The 24,388-nt window shown below is 52.8% G+C and overlaps 2 protein-coding genes across 4 annotated transcripts; both read left to right on the top strand.

Moving 5' to 3' along the window:
- The first annotated feature begins 71 nt into the window (after positions 1 to 71).
- Positions 72 to 9,281, top strand: ZMYND19 (zinc finger MYND-type containing 19). The gene is made up of 6 exons (XM_032398828.1): positions 72 to 176; positions 1,276 to 1,335; positions 2,441 to 2,547; positions 3,193 to 3,333; positions 8,330 to 8,510; positions 8,685 to 9,281. The coding sequence occupies exons 1-6, from the start codon at positions 126 to 128 to the stop codon at positions 8,826 to 8,828; spliced, it is 684 nt and encodes a 227-aa protein (XP_032254719.1). The 5' UTR covers positions 72 to 125; the 3' UTR covers positions 8,829 to 9,281.
- A 4,322-nt stretch (positions 9,282 to 13,603) lies between these two features.
- On the top strand, positions 13,604 to 24,138 carry DPH7 (diphthamide biosynthesis 7). Of its 3 annotated transcripts, none has more exons than XM_032398826.1 (9): positions 13,604 to 13,803; positions 14,724 to 14,857; positions 15,251 to 15,338; positions 16,604 to 16,695; positions 17,106 to 17,278; positions 20,179 to 20,248; positions 20,373 to 20,438; positions 20,698 to 20,870; positions 23,350 to 24,137. In XM_032398826.1, the coding sequence occupies exons 2-9, from the start codon at positions 14,850 to 14,852 to the stop codon at positions 23,802 to 23,804; spliced, it is 1,125 nt and encodes a 374-aa protein (XP_032254717.1). In that variant the 5' UTR covers positions 13,604 to 13,803; positions 14,724 to 14,849; the 3' UTR covers positions 23,805 to 24,137. The 3 variants fall into 3 exon arrangements, with proteins under 3 accessions (XP_032254717.1, XP_032254716.1, XP_032254718.1); XM_032398825.1 differs by lacking the exon at positions 13,604 to 13,803 and adding an exon at positions 13,830 to 13,971 and having other exon boundaries at positions 23,350 to 24,138; XM_032398827.1 differs by lacking the exons at positions 13,604 to 13,803; positions 14,724 to 14,857 and having other exon boundaries at positions 15,251 to 15,300.
- Positions 24,139 to 24,388: the final 250 nt, after the last annotated feature.

The raw sequence follows: 24,388 nt of genomic DNA, 5'->3' as shown, positions 1-24,388 counted from the left end.
TGGCCCCGACCCCGGCCCGCCGGCCCGGCCCACCCGGCGCGCCGCGGCGCCGCCCCGGCCCGGCCCCGGTCCCGGCCCGGCGCCTCCCGAGGGAGCGGCGCCGCCGGCCGAGCGCAGGCCCGGCCATGACCGACTTCAAATTGGGCATCGTGCGGCTCGGCCGGGTGGCCGGGAAGGTGAGCGGAGCGGAGCGCGGGGCCGGGGGCCGGAGCGCTGGGCCGGGGCCGCGGGGTCGGGGGGATGCGGGGCCGGGCGGGCGGGCGGGCTGGCTGGCTGGCGGCGGGTCCCCGCGGGCCAGGAGGGGGCTGGCGGCCGCGGGCAGCGCAGCGCCCTTCCGAGGCGGCCCGCTCGCTCGTTGGCGAGATAGTCTGCGTGCGTCTCAGTGCCTGGCAGTCCGTAGTGGAGCTTCGCGCAGGGTTCACGCTGCCAGCGGTGGCCGTGTCTGGACGAGCCTCGGTGGGCCTCCCAGAGCAGGGCCTCCCTCTGCTTCTCTCCCTTACCTGGCCCCGCCCTCCGCGTGTTCGAGGCTGGGGCTTCCTGGCACCTGTGGGCATTGAGGCTTGGCTGTTTCCAGGAGCCGGCCGGCCGTGCAGCTGCGCCAGCCACGGACCTTACCCTGGATGGGAACCCTGTTCCCATCACCAGCGGCGGAAGCTTCTGGTGGGAGAGAGGAGCAGAGGCAGTCAGATGAAGGTAAAACCGGCTTAGATCTTAGAAAAAGGCTTTCCAAGCAAGAATGAGACTAGTCCGTTTGGGGGACTGTTTCCTGCCTTTCCTGCAAGAGGAATGTGGCTTTTTACCCCAGGAAGGGTGGGCTCCCCGTCAGCTCTGAGACCCCTTCTCACTCAGTGACTGGTTGTATTAATATCATCCCCTAGAACTGTTACTTGGAACACTTCAGACAGAAAACAAACAATTCAGTGTGTACTGCCACCCATCTTAATAAGTAAACGTTAATTGAAACCTTCTGGATGTTCTGCCTCAGTCCAGGGCCCCTTCCTCTCTTCTGCGGAGCCGCCCTCTCAGATTAGGTTTATTGGCACGTTAAAACACACGGCTTAGAGGTCAGCCGGCTCAGTGGCACTTACGGTTTAGGCTCATGTGGATGGGAAGTGAAGCCTGATACCCGCTCCTCTGGTACAGTCTTGAGTGGGAAATATCCACCGGCTTTTTGGGGTAGGCTGCCTCATGTAGCCGGAAGGGGCCATTTCTGTCTGTTACTGATACTTTGCTGTGACCCTGAAGGTAACGTTTTGAAACATGGTTAATTTCCAGACCAAGTACACACTGATAGATGAGCAAGATATCCCGCTGGTGGAGGGCTACTCCTTTGAGGTAAGGGTGGCTGTTTCTCTGCTGGCCTGCTTTCAGTCAGTGCCGGGGAGGGTCATGAGGGATGGGTTTTAGCCCCTGTGAGGGCAGCCTGGCTTTCACTGTCCAGTGGAGCCCCACCACCACCACTGTGAGGTTGGTCCTCCCCCACTTTCACCCTGGTGGCTGACTCTTCCTGAAAACAGATCAAATGGTGTCATGTTTGTGATTGAATGTTCACTTGGACAAGCTCTGACTCCCTAGGAGACTGTCCAGTGCCACCTCTCCTTTCCTCCGGCCTGGCCCCACCGTCCCTCCTGTGCCCTGGTGCTCTCCATTCTCTCCTCTGCCTGCGCTCCCCTGCCTCCTGCTGTTCTCCGCTTGATGAGCTGCTGTTCACTGGCCAGTCCTTACCTACCGGCCCCTCCCCTCTGTAGATCCTCCAGAGCCCGCGGACCCACTGCACTTCCATCTCAGCCCCCCATGCTTTCATAGTGCAGATGACCCTTGAACAGCATGAGTTTGAGCTGCACGGGTTAACTTAGATGTGGGTTTGGTTTTTTTGGTTTTGGGGTTTGCTTTTTTTTTTTTTTATAAACATAGTCCAGTACTTTCTTTTGAAAATGTTTTCTTTTCTCTAGTTTTAACTTCTTGTAAGAATATAGCACACGATACCTGTAACGTACAAAGTATATGTAATTAGCTGTCTCTGTTATTGGTAAGGTTTCTAGTCAAGAGCAAGCTATCAGTAAAGTATCCGAAAGTTAAAAGTCATATGTGGATTTTCAACTGTGTGGGGGTTCAGTGTGTCTTACCCCTATATGTTCAGGGGTCAACTGTTAGTTACTTGTTCAAGGATTTCTCTCACTGAATTGTGGGGTTTTTTCTAAGAATAGGAAAATTTACTTCTCTGTGTGCACAGTATTTTGCAGAGTGGTTTGAGTGTATGCTTGTTCGGATACGGGGCTGGCTTCCATGTCTGGGAGCCTCTGCAGAGCCCTGGGTCCCAGAAGTAGGCCTCATATATGTGCCCTGGCTTGTTTGTTTCACTTCATTTCTTTAAGAGGGATTCAAAATGTAGCTGAGAATCGGAGGTTTTTTAACAGACCTTTTCCTTGTTTTTTCTCAGGCCCGGATGGAAGTAGATGCAGATGGAAATGGTGCTAAGATATTTGCATATGCCTTTGACAAAAACCGAGGAAGAGGGTCAGGAAGGCTCCTTCACGAGCTGCTGTGGTAGGTATTTTCCAGCTGCTTGTTTGCCATTTGGGTACTGCGTGAGCCCTGTTGTGTACAGGGTGCATGGAGCCTGTGGAGCAACCTGCCCTTGTTGACAGAAGGTGCTTTCCCCGAGCCCTGCTCCCCCTACCATCCCTCTTACTTACTTTTGTGTCATTGCCGAAACCCAGAGGAATTGCTCATTTGCGTGTTGTACCACTGATGGAGCAGCCTAAAAGTGCACTTTCTGCTCAGCTTCTTGCTCCAGACACAGCCCCCTCTGGGGTAGGGTGGGGTCTGCTCCCTCTACCGTGTTCTTGCTGAGCTTGTTAGTGGGATGTGAGGAACGACCAACACCTCTCCTTGGCGTCCATGGTGGAGTTCCAAAATGCTTCGAAATACTCAGGTGAGGTGTTCTCTAGGCTGTGTGTTTGATAGTTGGGGGTTCCATCCTGGCTTCTTGCAGCCTAGCTCTTAAATCAAGGGGCTGAACTGTCAACGTGGTCCATCTTGTTTGGCCACAGACTCACATACTTGGATTCCTCTCAGCAGCCTTGCTCCTGACTGTGTCCATCAGTGTGGCGAGGGGCCAGTTCAGATCCCATGGCTGAAGTGTTTGGGAAGGCCGGAGGCGGCTGATTGCGAGAGTTGTCTGTTTCCTAGGGAGCGGCACAGGGGAGGCATTGCTCCGGGGTTTCAGGTGGTGCACCTCAATGCTGTGACTGTGGACAACCGCCTGGACAACCTACAGCTGGTGCCGTGGGGCTGGCGGCCCAAAGCTGAAGAGACATCCAGCAAACAAAGGTGGGTCTCCTCAGGGCCTCCTGAAGCCAGCGGAGGTGCCTCCGGGGGGAAAGCCCTCCTCCAGGCTGTTGTGTTTTCGTTTGTTTTTGTTTTTTAAAGATTTTATTTAGCACCTGGGTGGCTCAGTCGTAAAGCGTCTGCCTTCAGCTCAGGTCACCGAGCCCTGCATCGGGCTCTCTGCTCGGCAGGAAGCCTGCTTCTCCCTCTCACACTGCCCCTGCTTGTGTTCCCTCTCTCGCTGTGTCTCTCTCTGTCAAATAAATAAATAAAATCTTAAAAAAAAAAAAAAAAAGATTTATTATTTGAGAGAGAGGGAGCGCATATGTGCAAGAGAGAGCGAGGGAGCACAGGGAGAAGCAGGCTCCCCGCTGAGCAGGGAGCCCGACGCGGGGCCGGATCCCAGGATCCCGGGATCATGACCTGAGCCGACAGCAGCTGCTTAACCGACTGAACCACCCTGGCGCCCCATCCTCCAGGCTCTTGTTACCAAGAGGGCTTATGTCTCTACTCTGCGTTCTGATGCTTCTGTGAGAGTGGAGACCTTGGTTATTTTCCCTCAAAGTGTGGGACCCTTGTTTTCTTCATGGGGGTGGGATACCATTTTGATGGTTATATTTTGGGTCGGTTTTCTAATGATTGGCTCTAGTGGGGAGAAGGGTTGTCTGGGCTGGATGCTTGCACATGAGCAGGACTTCTGCCCCATACCCCTGAGAAAAGTTGGACGTCTTTATCTTAAGGATGCCCCTGTACACACACATGCGTCTTTTTGTCATGCTCTTTGTCTAAGCACTTCACCTAGGTAGTGGTTTAAAAGAAGCAAGACATGGGGCAGCTGAGTGGCTCAGTCGGTTAAGCAGCTGCCTTTGGCTCAGGTCATGTTCCCCGGGGTCCTGGGATCGAGCCCCATGATGGGCTCCCTGCTCAGCAGGGAGTCTGCTTCTCCCTCTGCCCCTCCCCCCTGCTTGTGCTCTCTCGCTTGCTCTTTCTCAAATAAATAAGTAAATTCTTTAAAAGAAGCAAGGCAATGTGGTTTGGGGACTCTGCTGTTCAGCCTCCACCTCTGTGTGGTCCTGAAAACAGTGCTTCTGCTCAGGATAGCATAGGTGTCCCACTTGGGCAAGTAGGATGCTGAGAGCAGTTCCCATGGCCCCAAGAACAGCCCAGGTATGAGCTTCATGGAGCCCTTGGGAAGAGCTGGGGAACCAGCAGGATGGGAGTTGGGAGCTGAAATGAGCCAGGATGTTCTTGGCCATGTGTACATCATCTCTGGGCTCACAGGGGCTCTCTGGGGTTTGTGCATGCCCTCGGGCCTCTGGGAAGCCTCTTTCATCAAACAAAACGAAGACAGCGTTATCAAAAGAAGGGTAAGGGCAGCTCAGGAGGCAAATCAGTGTCCACAGATTTTCTCCTGGGTTGTCCAGCATGGACGCTTGTAAAGTGTGAGCACTGGGACCTGCCCCTACAACACCAGAGAGGTTTCCCCACTGCAGACCTAGAAGGCACTGTCTACCCCTTCACCCAGCAGTGGATCTGCTCCTTCCAGGACCTCTGGGTTATGAAGTCTGTCACTTTAGGCCTTTGTGTGACTCATGGTTTGGCCAACCTGTGGCTGAATGTTACATTTACTCATCTGAACACCCTTTATGGTTATAAGATAACCACAGTTGAGAACACGTTTGGGAAAGGGTCCATTACGCCCCAGGCTACCCTGTCCGGTGGTCTCTGCTGGGTCATGGCCTGGCTGCCCCCATTCTCCGCTAAGCTCCTCCTGGGAAGCCCAGGACTGAGGCTGTGCTCTTGAGGCTCTCTCCTTTGTGACCTCCGAGGAGCCGATCTAGTGGTGCCATCCTTAGTTTTTCCAAGGCTAGGGATTTAGACCCTCAGCAGTGGTCACACCATTTGTGGGTCAGAGCCAGCCTGAGTGCAGCCCGAACTCCCAGCTGGCCTGGGCATTATGTGTCCTTCTATTTCTCAGCTGGTGGCCTCCACATGGCTGGTTCTTGTGGTGGGAATCAGCCTGTCTGTGAGGCCAGGAATATGGCACCATGGATTCTCCCAGGCCTGCACATCCCGCCTGGCTTTCCTTCCGTGTGGGGGCCACAAGGGCGGCTCATCTGTTGGGGGTGGGAAGGGCCTCTTTGTCAAGGTGTGTTTTCTTTCCTTGCTGCTTTTAAAAGCTGGCTGGGGCCAAAACTTGCCTCTGTCTTGTAGGACTTCATTGAAGGGCTCAGAAGGCAGCCAGCAGCCTCCTACCTCCTGACTCTTCCCTTTAAAAAACTTTTCTTATTCTGGTAAAATGCATATAAGATTTACCATCTTAACTATTTTTTTTTTAAGATTTATACATATGTATATATTTTTAAGATTTTATTTATTTATCTGACGGAGAGAGAGACAGCAAGAGAGAGAACACAAGTAGGGGGAGTGGGAGAGGGAGAAGCAGGCTACCCAATGAGCAGGGAGCCCGATGCGGGGCTCGATCCCAGGACCCTGGGATCACAACCTGAGCCGAAGGCAGACGCTTAACCTCTGAGCCACCCAGGCGCCCCAAGATTTATATATTTTAGAGAGAGAGTGTGCATGTGTGAGAGTGTACCCAGGGGTGGGTGGGGCAGGAAGGGGCAGAGGGAGGGGAGAGAGAATCTCAAGCAGGCTCGGGCTGAGCGGGAGCTCCATCCCACAATCATGAGATCATGACCTGAGCCGAAACCAAAAGTCAGGCACTCAAGTGACTTCACCACCCAGGTGCCCCCATCTTAACCATTTTTGAATGTTCAGTTCAGTGGCATCGAATACACCCACATGGCTGTAAAACCATCCCCACCATCCATCCATTTTTCAGAACTTTTCCATTGTCCACCCAAACACAGACCCCTCCCCTCCCCAAGCCTCCACCCTCCCGTTCTCCGTTTCTGGATCTGATTTCTCTAGGGCCTCCTGGGAGTAGAATCCTGCAGGATTTGTCTTTTTGTGACAGGCTTATCTCAGCACAATGTCCTCCAGGTCTGTCCGTGGTATTGCCTTTGTCTGGATTTCCATCCTTTTTAAGATTGAATGATAATCCATTATATTTATATACCCCATCTTACCTATTTGTGTGTCGACAACAACAGACACTTGGGTCATTTTCATGTTTTATCTGTTGTGAATAATGCTGCCATGAACATGAGAGTACAAATGTCTCTGTAAGATCCTGCTTTCAGTTTGTTTGAGTATATGCCCAGCAGTGCAATTGCAGGATTGTAGGATAGTTCTATTTTTAACTTTTTGAGGAACCACCATAATGTTTTCCACAGTGTCCACCGTTTTAAATTCCCGCCAACAGTGCGCAAGGGTTCCAGTTTCTCCACATCCTCGCCAATACTTAGTACACTCTGGTTTTTGTTTTGTTTTGTTTTAAGGAATAGTCATCCTAATGAGTGTGAGGTGATATCTAATTGTGGTTTTGATTTGCATTTTCCTGATGATGAGTGATGATGAGCATCTTTTCATGTGCCTGTTGGCCATTTGTATGTCTTTTTATAGAGGAGTGTATTACGGTCTTTTGCCTATTTTTAGAGATTTATTTATTTATTGGGGGGTGGGGGAGGGAGAGAGTGAATCTCAACAGACTTCCCACTGAGCATGGAGCCCAGTGCTGGGCTCAGTCTCAGGACCCTAAGGTCATGACCTGAGCTGAAATCAAGAGACGCTTAACTGACTGAGCCACCCAGGCTCCCTTTGCCTATTTTTAAATCTGGTTGTTTGGTTTTTTTCTTGTTGAGTTATGGGAGCTCTTTATATATTCTGGATATTAATTTCTTATCAAATACATGATTTGCATATATTTTTCCTCATTTTGTGGGTTGCCTTTTTAGCTCTGTGGATAGTGCCCTTTTTTTTGTTGTTCTTCTAAGTAAGCTTCAGGCCCAACATGGGGCTTGAACTCATCACCCCAACATCAAGAGTTATGGTCTCTGATGAATCACAGACCTGTACCTCTGAAACAAATAATACATTATATGTTAAAAAAAAAAAAGAGAAGATAGTGGGAAGGGAAAAATGAAGGGGGGGAAATCGGAGGGGGAGACGAACCATGAGAGACTATGGACTCTGAGAAACAAACTGAGGGTTCTAGAGGGGAGGGGGGTGGGGGGATGTGTGAGCCTGGTGATGGGTATTAAGGAGGGCACGTTCTGCATGGAGCACTGGGTATTATACACAAACAATGAATCATGGATCACTACGTAATGTATGGTGATTAACATAACATAATAAAATAAAATTAAAAAAAAAAAAAAAGACTTATGGCCTCTACCCTACTGACTGAGCCAGCCAGGCGCCCTGAGGTCTTACATTAAAGTTCTTGATCCATTTTGAATTAATTTTTGTATATAACCTAGTCTCTCCAGGCCTGGCCCCCATGGGGGTGGTGGGGTGAAGGGGGTGTTAACCTGCTCCTTTGGAACCCAGCACCAGGGTGGGCTGCTGACTGTCTGCACTTGTCCCACCCAACCTGTGCTCCCGTAGGGACTGTTGGGGCGCCTCAGTTCTAGCGTCGGATGGGATTCTTGAGTTGTAAGCTTCTGGTCCACTAAGGACATAGAGCAGCTCACAGCATCGAAGGGGAGGTGGCCGGGGCAGAAGCAGGTGCCTCTGGGGCCATGAGCAAGGAAAAGGGCTTCGAGGCCATGCTCGGGTGGCCAGACTTGGCCGGGTCCCTGTCCTGAGACCACATGTTCTCTCTACCTGCCGTGTGCCTGTCAGTCCCAGATTTGGGGGGATTGAGGAGTGAGGTAGACATAGCCCTGCTCTGTACCTTTTAGTGGGTGGATACCTGATGTCACACAGAGATAAGCCCCACTACATAGTGGGGGGGGGGGTGGCCAAAGAAAAGCCAAGTTGTCGTAAAAACCAAGCAAGGGTAACAGTTTGTCCTGGAGTCGTGTCATTGTCATGTCCCTGCTTTGACTGTGTCTGGCTGGAGTGTACCGAATCGTCTGCTTTTCCTTTCGAGGGAGCAAAGCTTATACTGGCTGGCGATCCAGCAGCTTCCCACTGACCCCATAGAGGAGCAGTTCCCCGTCCTGAACGTGACCCGGTACTATAACGCCAACGGGGACGTGGTGGAAGAGGAGGAGAACTCCTGCACCTACTATGAGTGCCATTACCCTCCCTGCACGATGATCGAGAAGCAGGTACCAGTGCGGCCGCGAGGGCTGGCCCACACCCCGCCGTCCTAGCCCCTCTCCAGCGTGGCGGCTTCAGCGCATGGGGGTGCCGGGTCCTTTCTGGTTGGGATGTGGCGTCTGCCCCACAGCCGGTCCCCTGGTGCGACGGTGAAGCCATGGTGGTTCTGTGTGTGCTTTCAGCTCCGCGAGTTCAACATCTGCGGGCGCTGCCAGGTGGCCCGGTACTGCGGCTCTCAGTGCCAGCAGAAGGACTGGCCAGCTCACAAGAAGCACTGCCGGGAGAAGAAGCGCCCCTTCCAGCACGAGCTCGAGCCAGAGCGATGACCGGGCTTCCTGAGCTTCCTTGGGCGCAGCAGACACGACTGGTGGTTGACCTGAAGGTGTGAAGAAGCCGGTGACGCGCACCCATGGCCACCACCACGGAGGCCCCTCGTCGTGGGTACTTTGTGTGGGCACAGCGCTCCCCGCGGTGTTCCGCTCCAAGCAGAGACAGCTGGGGAGGCTCCCACCAGGACGCTTCTCATTATTTATATGTTAATATGTTTGTAAACTCATGTACAGTTTTTTTGGGGGGAGGCAGTGGGAGGGTTAGAAATTACAAATAGAATCATTTGCTGTAATTCTCAAATGGCAAACAGTCGGGCCACATGTTTAAAAAGTCTAAAAAGTGTCACATAGCAGAAGCTTCTCCCGGGCAGCTGCAGCCCCGAAGAGCACGGCCTGCATGGGGTCGTATCTCCAAGGCACAGTAAAGGGGTGGAATCATCGAGTGCCTCAGCCGTTCTGTGCTCTCCTTTTTGCCTTTAATGCCGTCGAGGTTTATTTTGGAGTGAATCAAGGTGGTCCGGGTGTGGGGGGTGGGGGTTGCCTTTATTCCTGGGTTGAGAGAGAGGAGGCAGGCAGGGAACGTGAGACCAGACTGTGCTTGTCCCGTGGCAGGAGTTCCTGGGGGTGTTGGAGTAGGCAGCCCCATTTAGTGGGCATGGAATGTTCTCGGCCCTGGCACAGGTAAATTCTCACCTGGATTCATGCACTGAGTGGCGGAGCTTCTGCCCAGCAGACCTCCTGAGGTCCTGCCTGTGCATTGGAGTAGCCAGGGTGAGTGAGTGCTGCCTCCCTGTCTACTCTGCTGGGCTCCCTCGCCCTTCAGGGAGCCACAGGTGTCCGAAGGCTAGGCGGTGTCTCCTCCACCTTGCAGAACCACCTGAGGGCAATGAGCCAGGCTCTGCGCCTGGGAACTTACTGGTCTCCAGATCCAGCCAGCCAGCCATCCAGCCTGCTAGAGGCTTTACTTCCTGGGAAAATGAAGGCTGGCCATTCCACCTGACTGTGTGTCCTGGGCCGTCCCTTTCCCCATGTTGGTCCCAGGGGTTCCTGCTACGCTGTCCCTGGTGCAGCTCTTCTGTCATCTTCAGTGCGTTCCATCTGCCTTGTGTGTTCTCATTTCCCTGGCTGGGGACAGCCTCTTGGTGTCCTCGGTTTGTGAGTTGAGCTTCTGGTAGGTTCTTTTGCAGTCCTGGGGCAGTATGTCTTGGAGAGCAGGACTGGGGAAATCAGGTGAAGACAACATACAGGGCGCAGGAGGGCTCATTCCTAACTCCGAGGGAGGGTCTCTGAAGGTGAGAGAACCCCACCTGCTCCCCTTTGCCAGTGTGTGGGTTAGGTGCAGCATATTTTCTAGGCCAGGGACATCTTTGCTCCATAGGTGAGGTCTACTCTAGGTCTCTCCTGACCCTAGGTTGAGTAGTAACGGGGGCTCAGAAACCTACTGGGGAGGGGGATATGTGTGACCCAGAGAGACAGTCCTGCAGACGGCAGTTGGCTTGAGCCCTTGGGACGTTCCGAGGGCTGGTGTAGGCCAGCATGTTGGGGTTTGGGTGGGCTTCCAGGCGCAGGGCGTTGAGTATGCGCAGGCAACGTGCTTTCAAACAAAGGCTCCTGGGATGAGGAGGCACCAGACCAGAGGCTGGATTTTGCCTGTGTTCTTTGTGTGTGGGCACTTCAGCCTGTCTTCATTCCCTGACCCGCACACATCGTCCTGTGGTCAGCTACTCATCAGAAAATTACATCGAAAGGTCTCAGTGGCCCCATAGGACAGCACACCAGGTCCTGACACATGACTGGTCTCTTCCACGTCCCGCGGCTCATCTGGAAGAGCATTGGCCGAGGCGTTGCTGTCCACTGTGGCTGCTTCAAGCAGGTGCTGCAGCTGGTAGCTGTTCCCTATCCAGCTGGGCTACTCCCCTGGCCTGTGTGTTAGAGACCCCCCCACATCTGTGCTGGGGAAGTGGGCTGGAGCTTGGAAGGTGGCCACAAGGGTTCTAAAGTTGCCTGTGTAATGACTCCTTCCCTTTGCTTGCATCATTGCTGTGGCCCCCTGGAGTGGACCCTGTCATGAAGGTGCTATAGGATCCATAGACCGCTCTTAATCCCTGTTTGCTTCCCTTGTCCCTTCTCTGATACCAGCCCCTGGTTTCTTTTCTCCTCTGATGGCCCCCAATCTCTTGATCTTTGTAGCTATACATCTGAGAGTAAGGTTAACATTCAGATGGTTAAAATAAGGGACTTGTGTAATTGTGGAGCTGCTTGACTTTTAAGATTTTTATTTATCTGAGAGAGAAAGAACATGATGGTGGGCGGGGGGAGGCAAAAGGAGAGGGAGAAGCAGACCCCTGATGTGGAGCTCCATCCCAGGACCCTGGGATCATGACCCGAGCCGAAGGCAGACACTTAACTGAGTGAGCCAGCCAGGCGCCCTGACTTTTTTTTTTTTTTTTAAGATTTTGTTAGAGAGAGAGTGCATAAGCAGGGGGAGTGGCAGGCAGAGAGACAAGCAGGCTTCCCACTGAGCAGGGAGCCCAATGCGGGACTCGATCCCAGGACCCCGGGATCACGACCCGAGCTGAAGGCAGACACCTAACTGGCAGCCACCCAGGCATTCCCCCCGCCCTTTTTTTTTTTAAGATTTTATTTATTTAAGGGAGAGAGAGCACGGGCAGGGGGAGGGGCAGAGGGAGAAGCAGACTCCCCGCTGAGCAGGGAGCCCCATGCGGGGCTCGATCTCAGGACCCTGAGAGCATGACCTGAGCCGAAGGTAAACGTTTCACCGACTGAGCCACCCAGGTGCCCTGACTTTTTTTTTTAAAGTAATCTCTATACCCAGTGTGGGGCTGAAACTCATGACCCTAAGATCAAGAGTTGAATATTCTACCAAATGAGCCAGCCATGCTCCCCTTGACCATTTCTTGTACCAGGCACAGGTGTGTGGTTCTCCCATTTTGGACAGTCCTGTTTCTTCCTGATCAGTCCGCTGCCCTCTGAGCTGCTGACTCACAGCTGTATTTCCAGCCAAAGCCCTACTTCAAAAACCACAGGCTGGGTACCCAGGTATCCATGTAGATTTCAACGTCAGCCTGTCCAGTTACCTGGGGCTATCTTAACAAAGTATCACAAACTAGATGGCTTAAAACAACAATGTATCATCCCATTTGTGGAGGTCAGAAGTCCCAAATCAAGGTGTTGGCAGGACCATGCTCCCTCTGAAGACACATGGGAAAGGCCTCTCCCAACTTCTGGCAGTTTCAGGTGTCCCTTGCCTTGTGGATGCATCATCCCAAAACTCTGTTTTTATGTTATCTTCCCTGTGTGGGTCTGTCCCTGAGAGACCAAATCACCCCTTCATAAAGGTACCAGTCATATTGGATAGGGCCCACCTTAATGGCCTAATTTTAACTGGATTATCTCTGTAAAGACCCTGTTTCCAAATGTCACATTCTGTGGTGCTGTCGGATAGGACTTCGACATATCTTTTTGGAGAGACACAATTCAATCCATCCTTAACAGTGTCCAAAGCTTGCCTTCCCCAAACCTCTTCTGTAGAATATGTTCATTTTCGTGAATGGCAGCAGCGTCTGCTCAGTCTCCCAGGTCAGTCTCCCAGATCAGATCCTGGACACCCCACACTGGGTGTCCTCCGAGCCCTGCCCCTTGGGCCCAGATGCTGGCTCTTCTCCAGGCCCTCTGTCCACCTTCCGGCCCACCACCCCAGCCGGTGGCGCATCAGGCACCCCCAGCTGGCCCTGGCTCCTTTCTCTGCTGTCCTGGCAGGCGGGTCTTTGCGTCCACTGCTGCGCCGCACTTCTCGCCGTACCCGCAGCCCCCCTGGGATGGACGTGAGGGACAGAGGGCAGGCATGGCCAGCCCCTTTGGAACCGACCCTGGACTTGGCTCCCTGAAGTTGTAGGCCCTTTACTCACCCCCACTTCTATGCCCTGTTTTTCTCCTCTCCCTCCCCTTTCTAAGAGCCCAGCTCTTCTGCGATTACATCTGGATACTCCGCTGTCCCTCCAGACCCGCGTGGGGCCCGCGGAGGTCCGCCGGCCGGCAGGAGGCGCAGGAGCCCGGCCTCACGCGAGGCCGCAACGGCGGCCGGAAGTCCCGCCCCCGGTGCCCCGGAAAAGGGAGGGAGGAGATTGCGGAAGTAAAAAGGACCGGCCTGGAACTTAGTTTTCTCTTCACCGCGGCTCCGACTCCGACCCCGACCCCGACCTCCCGGTGCCACCGCCGACCTCAGCCCCGACCCCGCTCTCATCGCCGACCTCAGCCCCGACCGCGACCCCCGCTCTCACCGCAGACCTCAGCCCCGACCGCGACCCCCGCTCTCACCGCAGACCTCAGCCCCGACCGCGACCCCCGCTCTCACCGCAGACCTCAGCCCCGACCGCGACCCCCGCTCTCACCGCAGACCTCAGCCCCGACCCCGACCCCCGCTCTCACCGCAGACCTCAGCCCCGACCCCCGCTCTCACTGCAGACCTCAGCCCCGACCCCCGCTCTCAACCTGGCCTCGCCACCCCCGCTTCGCCGCCGGGTCTCCGCTGCGTCCTCGTCTGACTCCTGGGAGACGGGCGGTCGCGTCCGGCTGTTGCAGGCGGTGGACACGGAGTACACCGCGGCCTCGGTGGAGTGGTGCCCGCTGGAAGGCTGCAGGCACTTGCTGGCCTGCGGGGCCTACCAGCTGCGGAAGCCGGAGGACCAGCGCGCCGACCCTGAGAGCGAGGTGTGCGGCGCCCTTCTGGCCGCAGGCGGTCTTGGCCGCGGCTCTCTAGGTCTGCGCTCCCCAGGTGGCGTCTCGAGCAGCGAAGGCTCCGCTCCTCTCTTAGACGAGGTCTCGGGAAGGGCGGGAAAATACTGCAGACAGGCAGAGCCCACCGCGAATGTTGAGGCATGTCTGGCCTGCAGTGGGGAAGGCTGGAAGAGAAGAGTCTGTGTGGATGTGACATTGGTCTCGTGGTCAGAAGGTAGGTTAGAATGGGCATCTTTTTTTTTTTTTTTAAGTTTATTCAGGTAAGTAATCTCTACACCCAACATCGCGCTGGAACTCACAACCTTAAGAGCAAGAGCCCCATTCTCCACCAACTGAGCCAGCCAGGCGATTGGAACGGGAATCCTGAGTACCTTATATGCAGGTGTGGCTCAAGTTTGTGGACGAAGCCTAGAATAAAGAGAAAATGGGAGTTGGAAGGAGCTATACCTAATCTCTGGAAGGCATCTATTCAGACGCAAACCAGGACACTTAGAAGAATGAGAACTGGCACTCCAGCAACAGGCCTAAGTCAGGACCTTTCAGGGCGACTGGGTCTTGTGGCGACCCTACCATAGCTGGTCCCTATTAGCCCACTTAGAAGGAGCATTCTAGGGGCATCTGGCTGGCTCAGTCGGTAGAGCACGGAACTCTTGATCTCAGGGTTGTGAGTTTGAGCCCCACATTGGGTGTAGAGATTATTTAAATAAAACTTAAAAAAAAGGGAGCATACTATGCTGAGCCCAGCAGAGTTTATCTGCCTGCCCACTAATAGTACAACAAGAGAAGAGACATTTCTCCAGCTCAGAAAATCAGGGATATTGCTTCCAGGTAGAGTTCCAGAGTCTTGTTTTGTTTTGTTTTGTTTTTTAAGATTTTATTTATTTGAGAGAGAGAACGAGCAGGGGGAAGGACAGAGAGAGAAGCAGACTCCCCGCTGAGCAGGGAGCCTGACACAGGGCTCAATCCCAGGACCCGGAGGTCATGACCCGAGCTGAAGGCAGAGGCTTCACCTACTGAGCCACCAGAGTCCCGGAGTCTTGCCAAGCCTTTTCTTTCCCTTGATTCCTTTTCCCATCCCTTGGGTCCCTCGGTATCTATTAGGGTAATCAGAGAATACATCTGCATTTTTTGCAGAGTGGACTGGACATTGATGAGCCTCAAGTCCGTTTAGGTCGTCTCTACTTGTATAGTTTCTATGAGGACAGCCCTGCTTGCCCCCTGCTTGAGATCCAAAGAAGAGATACTTCTGCAATCCTGGACATGAAATGGTATAATGTTGATAACAATTCCTCTTGTCTGGAATTTGTCAAGAGTATCCATTCATTTAATCAGGGAGCCTGATGCCTGTCAGCATTCAATAAGATGGGGAAATGTCTGAACTTTTTCATTTCTTTATTGTTCTGCCCACCTGTTGGCACTTGGAGGGTACAGTAGACTTGGGCTCCTTTCATTTGTCAGTTTCCAAGTCCTAGGGTTGGTATGAGTCTGGGAAGTGATGCTCGTTTTCTGATTGATAAGCTGGGGAATCTTGGAACAGAATTGTAGGCTACAACCTGGTTTTGGAGCTGAAATTTAAATAATAAGTTACTGAGGTGCATAATGCTCTCCTGTGCTCTGGGTGTATCCTGTGTTCTGACTGGCATATGAATTCTCCCCCTCAGGTGCCACATCCCTGTGGCCGGCCGTGCCCTCTTGGCTGTGGCAGATGCTGGTGGGTCCATAGAGCTACTCTGCTTGGTGGGATCTGAGGTCAGTGACTAGGCCCAGGAGTTGTCCTAGTGGGGGGCGGAAGGAATCTGAACGGAGAGGCTTTGGGCATGAGGCGGTGCTGCTACAAACCTTTTTGTAACATGATTTCTGTTCAGTGGCAAACTTTATCATAAAACATCCTAATCTAGCATGCAGTCTATTTTAAATTATTGGTTCTGCATCTAACTCTGAGAAGAGGTCACCCATGTGTCACCAGTGGAAGGGCTGAAGTGACAGGGTATTCATTCACCTGTCAGTGGATCTGAAAGTTCTTCTGTGCGGAAAGCCTGGACCAGCATTCTTAGGTTCATGATGCTGGGGCCAAGAATAGCAACGAATTCCCTGTGTGAAAGTGGTATTTGTCACCCATAATTAGGAAGGCGTATGTTTCCCATGTGGCTTTCTCAGAGCATTTGGTATTGATCAGTACCACGTGTTTGCAAAATGACTGCATCTGATTGTTGAAGGATCGGGAGAACTGGGAAGTCCTGTAGTCGAGGGAAGTAAACAGCCCACAAGACCAAGCCCTCACTCGGTGGGAGGGACACACACTAATGCAGGTGTGTGGGACTGGAGCAGGTCCCCTTGCTGTTGGAGTCATGGCAGCTGAGGGCTTGTGTGTAAAGGGCCTTGCTGCAGCCCTGTCTGAGGAATGAGGGAGGGAATAATCTGGGGAAGACTGTGGGCCCACGAACCACGTTCTGGCAAGAGCAGGTAGCCTGCAGAGAGACCCTGAGGAGGCAGCCTGCTAGGAGCCTTTTGAGAGTGTTAAGCACTGTCCAGCTTGCCTAGGTAATAAAAAACTTAAATGTATCTTAGAAAAGAGAAACAGCATTTCATGGCTAGTTGTGGCTTCTGAAACGGAAACTAGAGGAAAGATCCCGTTGTCGCTGTCCCTGAAGACAGAGTGTCCCAGCATCCCTTGAGGCGGGGAGAAGTGGGGAGTGTGCGCCAGTGCTGCTTCCTGGAGCCCGTGTAGGTGGTGGGGTTGTGTCTAGGAGTGCATGGACAGCGAGGGGTTCTGAAAAGCAGAGAGACCCACTTCCACTCAGGTCACATGTGTGGGAAAGTCCTCCTGCAGGTGTGTGAGCTCCTGGAGAGCAGGGGCCAGGCCCTCAGTGTCCTCAATCTGTGACGAATCAAGGACTAACACACTTTGTTCATCTAGTAGTAGATGAGGGAATGATGGCCACCTGAGCTAGAGGAAGCGCCTTTCCAGGGTTCTGGGCTGTTTCCCTTTGATAGGGCTCTTTTCTCTCCAGTAGAATGCTTACACACTGCAGCCGGTTTCCAGCTGTGCCCTGGAGAAGCAGTGTCTGGCCCTGTCTCTGGATTGGTCCACCGGGAAAACTGAAAGGTAGGGGCCGGCGTTGGTGAGGGACCCCAAGTCTTTCCTCTGAGAAGTCTTTCGTCTCTTCATGCAAGAGAGAATTGAAACCCTGCACCAGCCTTGACTGCGGCTTCCCAGGCCTGGGAATATCACTACCAGTCCTAATCTAGAAAGAAAACATTCCGACTTTTCAGATAAAAGGGATGGTGTTTTCATCAAGAGAAGCTGACACGGGTTTATTTTGACAAGCGAAGTGGTAGTTTTGGTTTCTGCCAGATGCCCAAACGTCTTAAAGGGCAAGTCCATGGACCAGGTCCATGGAGAACCTCTCTCTTGACATGTCTTGGAGTGTCACCAGTTGGGAACCAGAAGAGGGTGATGAGTTTGGATCAATGAATAAATTCAGCTGGGTTTCTCCATTGGTTCCCTGTGTCTAGGGCCAGTGACCAGCCCTTGAAAATCATTAGCAGCGACTCCAAGGGGCAGCTCCACCTGCTAGAGGTGAATGGGGCGGGGCCGGCGCTGCAGGAGGTGGTCACGTGGCACGCCCATCACTTTGAGGCCTGGATTGCTGCCTTCAATTACTGGCAGACAGAAATCGTTTATTCAGGTTGGTACTTCTCCGCTGGGTGTCGGCCCCGTGAGGGAGGGAGGGAGCAAGTGTGGCACATCGGCCCAGGACTCCGGGCGTGTCGGGATCTTGACCCTTTGTGGAGACAGAAGCTGTAGTTGGTACTCGCTGCTTAGCTGTTGAGGCTTTGCGGGGTCTTGGGTAGCGCTGACCACAGTGTTGGAGCCGCGGGAGCCCTGTCTCCTGCCACTCTTGGCACCTGGTCCCTCGCTCCTGCTGTGAGAAATCCAGAATTCCCGCATTTCCCGCTGCTGTTTCTGTGTCCAGTATCGACTTTGTCATGTAGGATTTCAGGCTTGTCTCCTCCCGTTTTGGATACAGTTTACCTTCCCGAAGAGAAGATAGGGTTGATTTCCTGGTATTGTGAGTGGTATGTATTGTGGGTGCTGATGTGAGAATGAGAAATTACTAGAACTAGAGGTTGCAGGAGCCAGGTAGCTGTGGTCAGCCTCTCTTGGCCAAGTGGGGAGGACTCATGGGACATGGGAGGCGGGAGGTGGGGGCATTGGCCCCTGAGAAAAGGCAGAAGGGGAGCTGCTGGATTTGCAGAGAGGCAAAGAAAAGATCTGACCCTGGTTTCCTTCTGCATCCACTTGCTGGTAGTGTGCTAAGCTCCACAGTGAGCGGTGAGGCCAGGGACGTTCTGTTGGACTGTAGGCCGCTGCATGGTCCCCCCCTTTCTGCCAGAACCGCTCTCACTCAGCTCCTCAGTGGCCTGATCCAGAGAGCACCCTCTCAGCAACATTCCCATGCTGACCCCGTCCTGGCGCCGTCTTTTCCTTGGGTTACCCTGGACTTTTCCTCTTCTTTCTGATTGCTCTCCATTCTACTTTGCTGGCTCCTTCCCTCTGCTTGAAAGTGTTCGTGTCCTCTGGCCTCTCTCTGGTGCTCTTCTCTCTCTGCATTGTTGCTCTCCTGACTTCAGCTACAGTCTCTGTCTTCCAGAAACAACTGCATTTTGGTTGCTTAAGCAGACCTCTCTCTCTCTCTCTCTTTCTTTGCGTGTGTCTCTCTCTCTCTCTTTCTCTCTCTCTCTCTCTCAAGGAAATTTTTCTTATTTATTTGAAGTGATCTCTACACCCAGGGTGGGGCTCAAACTCACGACCCTGAGAGTTGCATGCTCTTCTGACTGAGCCAGTGAGGCACCCCAAGACTTAATTTTTTTAGGTCTTCTCGTTCTTGGATTACACTACCTTGAGGCTTAGCTAATTCAGAGCAAGGGTATTGTGGGGGCTATGATTTAATAATTCAGCACCAACTCGTTTATTCAGGTAATGTTTATGGAGCCTCTACTATGTGCCATGCACTGTTCTAGGTGCTTGAGATCCGTGAGTGAACAAGACGGACAAAAGTCCCTGCTTCCACTGAGCTTACATTGAGGGATGGGCAGCGGTCATGGAGCATAGCGTATAATGAGTGAACAGAGGGCACAGTAGCTCAGAGGTGATAAGTGCTTTGGGAAGAAGAAAGGTAGACCAGGGTTGGGGGGCTGGGGTGGGGGCAGGTGCAGGCTGTCCTGTTACAGAGCATGGTCACTGTAGACAGAGGCCTAGGGCAGGAGTGAGCCTGCTTCACGAGGAGAGCAGCAGGACCAGAATGGTGGGAGGGGTGGCAGAACAGAAGCAGGTGAGATCAGGCCACAGGAAGGACTTTCTTTGGCTTTTGCTCAGAATGAAATAGGAACAATAGCAGGATGTTGAGCAGAGAGATGACATTTTCTGACTTACATCGTAGAATTGAAGGGGATCTGCTTCGCTATAATGTGTTGAGTAGAGACTGCAAGGAGGTGGGGGCAGAGCCTGGAGACCTGCCATGCGGGTGGGGCAAGAAGGCCTCGGACCAAGTTGGGAGTAGTGCACACAAGGGAAAAGTGGTAGGACTCTGGACGTATGTATGCAGGTGGGTCAAGAGGGTCTCCTGGTGGGTGAACGTGGGTGTGAGACGGGAGGGAGCAGCGTGTAAAGAAGCCACTACCAGGCTTCTCCGTAACTGAGCCACAGGACCGCAGCTCGTGTTGGGGGCGCCCCTGCAGGCCTCGTGCTGGCTCTGCTGGTCTGCTTACTTGTAGGTCACGTTCATGCCGTAGCCCTTCTGTCTGTCACAGGGACCTGCGGCGTGCTCAGTAACACCTGTTGGATGGGCAGGTAGTTGAATGGAAGCTGGGTAGGTGGTGGGCAGGTGGGTATATGGAAGCACAGACGGTTGAGTGGATGGATGGGTGGAGGGGTCAGACCCAGGTGTTTTTCTTTTGCTCCTCTTCATCCTCCCTGTGGGTCCTGCTTTTCAGCCTTGCTCCCCTTCCTTCAGGATAGCCACCAGCACCCTGTATCTTGTTGTTGCTTTTCTTCAAAGACTGCATTATGGTGCCAGCTTCCCCCTTCTTCCTATTTTTTCAGTTCCCCAAGACAAGCAGGGGTCCTCTTTACTGTAAGGTTACAAAGGGCACTTCCCTTTAAAACACATGGGGGTGTGCTGAAGGTTCCAGAAACTTAAGAAGTGCTCATGTTTGCTGCCTTCTGCATGCAATTCTGGTTCAGAGTTCTTTGATACGGCAACTTTGGTTTGCGGCAGCCAGGAGCATTGATTGCTGGAGTCTAAAGAGAAGCCCCGTTAGCCATGTTGTGACCTGGAAATTCTTTCCCTAACTTCTTGGGCTTCCCTTTTATTCCTGTAGCCTGAGCCCCCCAGCCTTTCCTGTCTTCCCCACAGGGGCCCTCTCCAAGTCTGAAGACACAGTTCTAGGACAGGGCTCTTCTGCCTGGTGGCAACCTGAAATCACCCAGGAAAAGTCATCCACAGGGATTGCCCCACGGGCATAAATTCCCTCCCTGAGGAGTGGCTGCCTGCTGTTGTCAGTGGATCTTTCTGTTCCCACGCAGGTGGGGACGACGCCCTTCTGAAAGGCTGGGACACCAGGACACCGGGCACATCTGTGTTCACTAGCAAGAGGTAGATTATCAAGGGCTAGCCCTCGGCATGTAACACCAGCCCTCCTGTCCCTCCTCCGTGGACTTTCCACTGGAGACGTGCCCCTGCGTGGGAGCTTGCTCAGGCCTTGCACTTTTGCCTACAGACACTCCATGGGTGTGTGCAGCATCCAGAGTAGTCCCCATCGGGAGAACATCTTGGCCACAGGAAGGTGAGTCCCTTAGGGTTGGCTCACAGGGGTCCGTCTTCCATCTTTCACTTCCTTCTCTCATGTTGACCGTTGCAATGCTGTTGAATTGGACCAACTCTTACACCAGAGTGTGGCTATCTGGGCTTGGGGGAAGGGACTTTGTCCTATAGAGGGATGAGTGGTATGGGTTTCTCCAGGAGTGTCCCCTGCCACCTGGGGGCCGTGGGGGAAAAGTGGGCATTGGTTTTCCTGCGTGATCCCTGTGCTCGGTGGGTTTCAGCTATGATGAGCATGTTCTGCTGTGGGACACTCGGAGCATGAAGCAGCCGTTCGCAGACATGCCCACGCAGGGCGGAGTGTGGAGGCTCAAGTGGCACCCTTTCCACCATCACCTGCTCCTGGCAGCGTGCATGCACAGTGGCTTTAAGATCTTCAACTGCCAAAAGGCGATAGGTGAGTAGGGGCCCCTTGGCAGCCAGGCCTGGGGTGGGGGTTCCCAGTTTCCCTGCTCCCTTGCTCTGCACATCCCCAGGCTCACACCGCCATCTCACCAAGGCCCGTAACTGGGCCAGCCTCGAGCCTCAGTCTGCAGCACTCTGCTCCTTAGCCATGGGTCTTACCTGACCAGCTCAGTTCTTCTGATACCTCCTGCCGTTCAGCTGTTCTCTGCCCTCTTAGGACTCTGCTCCAGAAGCATTCCAGAGCCGTCCTTGGCCCACCTCCTGCCACGTCTTCCTGCCTGTGCAGTGTGGTGGTCTGCGTGCTCTCATGTTCCCAACATGCTTCAGCTCTCTTCCCCTTGCTCCCTTGCTCACTCTTTCTGGGCAGCTCCCAGCACTGGTCAGACCCAGTTCCACTTGGGCCTGAGCCACACAAGGGGGTTGGAGGGAAAGAGTAACCCTGTGGGGTCTCACTTTAGGTTGATGTTACAGTGGGTCCTTGGATTGCCAGGCGAACCGTGGCCTTTCTCCTGCCAGCCATTCTTTACTGTCAGAACTCTTTCACATTTTCTTCTCTCTTCTCAAGCTGCCAATGCCCCCTTTCCCTCCTCGTTCTGTTTGTGATCCCCCTCCCTCCTTGTCCATACAAAGAAGTGAGTAGAGACACCACCTGGCCAGTGTGGCTCTGAAGCCCAGTCTCCTCTGTGCGGGGCTGCGCTCCGGGCTTCCTGTTTTGTGTTTTCAGTTCCTCCAACTGTTGCGCATCCGTTCTGGTAGTGACGCGAACATGCAGTTCTCAGCTGGAAGCCTTGTGAGATCTTGCGTGTTAATGTGGGTATTTACAGCAAGAAGTTGCCCTCTGAGCACTGCTTTTGCTGCATTCCATTAGTTTTGGGGTGTGGTATGTTTTCATTCATCTCCAGTACTTTCTAATTTCCCTTGTGATTTCTTCTTTGACTCATTAGTTATTTATGAGCGTGTTGTTTCATTCCACATTTTTGTGACTGGCCTAAATTTCTTTGTTACTGATTTCTAATTTTATTCCTTCATGGATTCCTTTTAAGTTATTGAGACTCGTATTGTCGGTTCGTGTGTGGTCGGTCCCAGAGAGCATTCCGTGTGCTCTTCAGAAGAGTTTGCTCTATGGCCCCGGGCAGAGTGCTCTGCAGATTCTGTTCACGTGCTCTGTTGGTTTTCTGTCTGGTTGTTCATTATTTTTTTATTAAAAAAAAAATATATATATACACATATGTAAATATGTATATATATATATATTTTTACAATTTTTTTAAAGATTTTATTTATTTGTTAGAGAGGGGGAACACAAGCAGGGGGAGTAGGAGAGGGAGAAGCAGGCTTCCCACTGAGCAGGGAGCCCGATGTGGGGCTCGATCCCCCATGGTCCCTGGGATCAGGACCTGAGCCAAAGGCAGATGCTCAACGACTGAGCCACCCAGGCGCCCCTGTTACCATTTTTTCTACGTTTTAAAATTAGCATTCTTTTATAAGGAAGAGCTTTCTTTTCTCCTATATATCTGTATTTATTAATTGTCCATGTAGATTCATGGCTTTTATGTTACTCAGTGGGCCATAAAGTGTTATTGTCATTACTCATTATAATGTTCACATCATCCTAGAGCTTTCTCATGAAAACCCCCTGAAGCCGTCTCCTGTGTGTGCCACATGTCCCTACTGATTTTTGAGTACTTCCCTCGATTTTTGGCCACCAGGCCTTCCATCTGGTGACAGTTTTCTAAGTCCACACCCCAGGTCACCGGCCACTAGTTTCCTGTAGCTGCTCTTGCCATCCTTGGCCTTGCCCTGGACCCTAGACTATCTCAGGTTTGGCAACACTTTGTCATTTCTTTCTCTGGTTGAATGTTGCTTTCAAACCTTTTATAGCTAGACCTCTTTCCAGTCCTGCCCTCCATCTTCAAAGTTGCCATAGCAACTCACCATAAGGAAAACTGCTTAAACTCTTTAGTGACTCCTTTCCAAGCTCAAACCCAGACTTTATGGAGCAGGCAGAACTCTGCACGATTGTAACCCTCCAGACATGTGTCGCCACTCCCTGACGGCATTTCAGCCACGGGCACTTGTGGTTGCCCAGATGTGTCCTGTTCTATCTCTATACTTCACACATGCTTGTTCTCTGTTTCTCATGCATCCCTGTTGCTCCCATCTGGCTACCTCCTTTGTCCTTTGCTTTGAAGTTTTCACTAAGAGACTTTTGCCAAGTCCTCCAGCTTGGAAAGGCACCCTCGCCCACGTGCTTCTGTAGCTGGTTTCTCCCTCAGGCACACACGCAGTGCACTCCCTGCAAGTGAAGGTCTGTTTTCTCCTCATCTGTCCACATCTCAAGGGTCCCTTTGTGTGACACACAGTGGTTGCTGACTCTGCTTTTAGCAGAGTCTCCCTTTGAGAGTGGGCAGGGGCCACTGGTTGGAAGTGATGAGATCAACCCTGGGTAACGTCCCATGTTCTCATTCCAGAGGAGAAGCAGGAAGCCTGCACAGTCTCTGTGTCCCATACGTTGCCCAGCTCATTGGTGTATGGAGCTGACTGGTCCTGGCTCTACTTCGGCCATCTGTCACAGACCCACCAGCCATGCTGCTTAGGGGCCTTTCCCGACGGCTACTCAGGAGCCAAAGCCTCACAGCTCTACAGCCTGAACGCTGTATGGCAGTCACCAGCAGCCTCTTCTCATCGTCTCGCAGAGGACGAGGAAGAGGGTCATTCCAAACTTCAGAGCAGCAGCAGACCGAAGACGCCTCTCCATCCACTCACAGAGGACATGACGAAGAGCGGCAGCTGGTACCACGCTGCAAGGCCCAAGGTCTGTGACTGTGACCTCTCTCTGGAAGCAGCGAGCTTGGACGTTGACCTCCTAGCTACTTGCTCCTTTTATGATCACGTTCTTCACCTCTGGAAGTGGGAGAGCAGCTGAGCTAGGGAAGAGTTTGGTTGAGGTCATAAAGACCATTTCCACAAATAAAACCCAGAGTGTGACTCTGAGTGAACTGCCCTCAGACCGTCTCCTTGAGAGTCTTCCTGTACGTCACAGGTGACCGCATAGGGCTCAGTGCACCTCACGGGCTCTACGGGGTGAACAGAGAAGCTCTTGGCTTTCTAAATAAACCTTATCTGCTGCAGCAAGTGGTGACTCTGCCTGATAGCAAGGAGTCTGCTATTGTGGGAGTGGAGGGGTCTTGGTTCCCAGTTCAAACTTCCCAGTTTCTTGTGTGCATAGGGACATTCAGCTCTTCGTACTTATTTAAATGAGCTAAATGAAAGTGTGTGTTTTTTGTTTTTAAGATTTCATTTGAGAGAACAGAGAGAACACAAACGGGGAGGGTCAGAGGGAGAGAGAACAGACTCCCCACTGAGCAGGGAGCCCCACGCAGATCTCAATCCCAGGACCCCAAGATCATGACCTGAGCTGAAGGCAGACGCTTCACCGACTGAGCCCCCAGGCGCCCTGAAAGTGTGCTTTTCCTTAAAGCTACTTAACAATAGTTTTACATGAACATT

This window comes from Phoca vitulina, unplaced genomic scaffold, assembly GCF_004348235.1.
Source record: "Phoca vitulina isolate PV1807 unplaced genomic scaffold, GSC_HSeal_1.0 scaffold121, whole genome shotgun sequence".
Classification (NCBI taxonomy): domain Eukaryota; kingdom Metazoa; phylum Chordata; class Mammalia; order Carnivora; family Phocidae; genus Phoca; species Phoca vitulina.
Note: the sequence above shows the minus strand (reverse complement) of the source record. Positions and strands in the feature narration are given on the sequence as shown.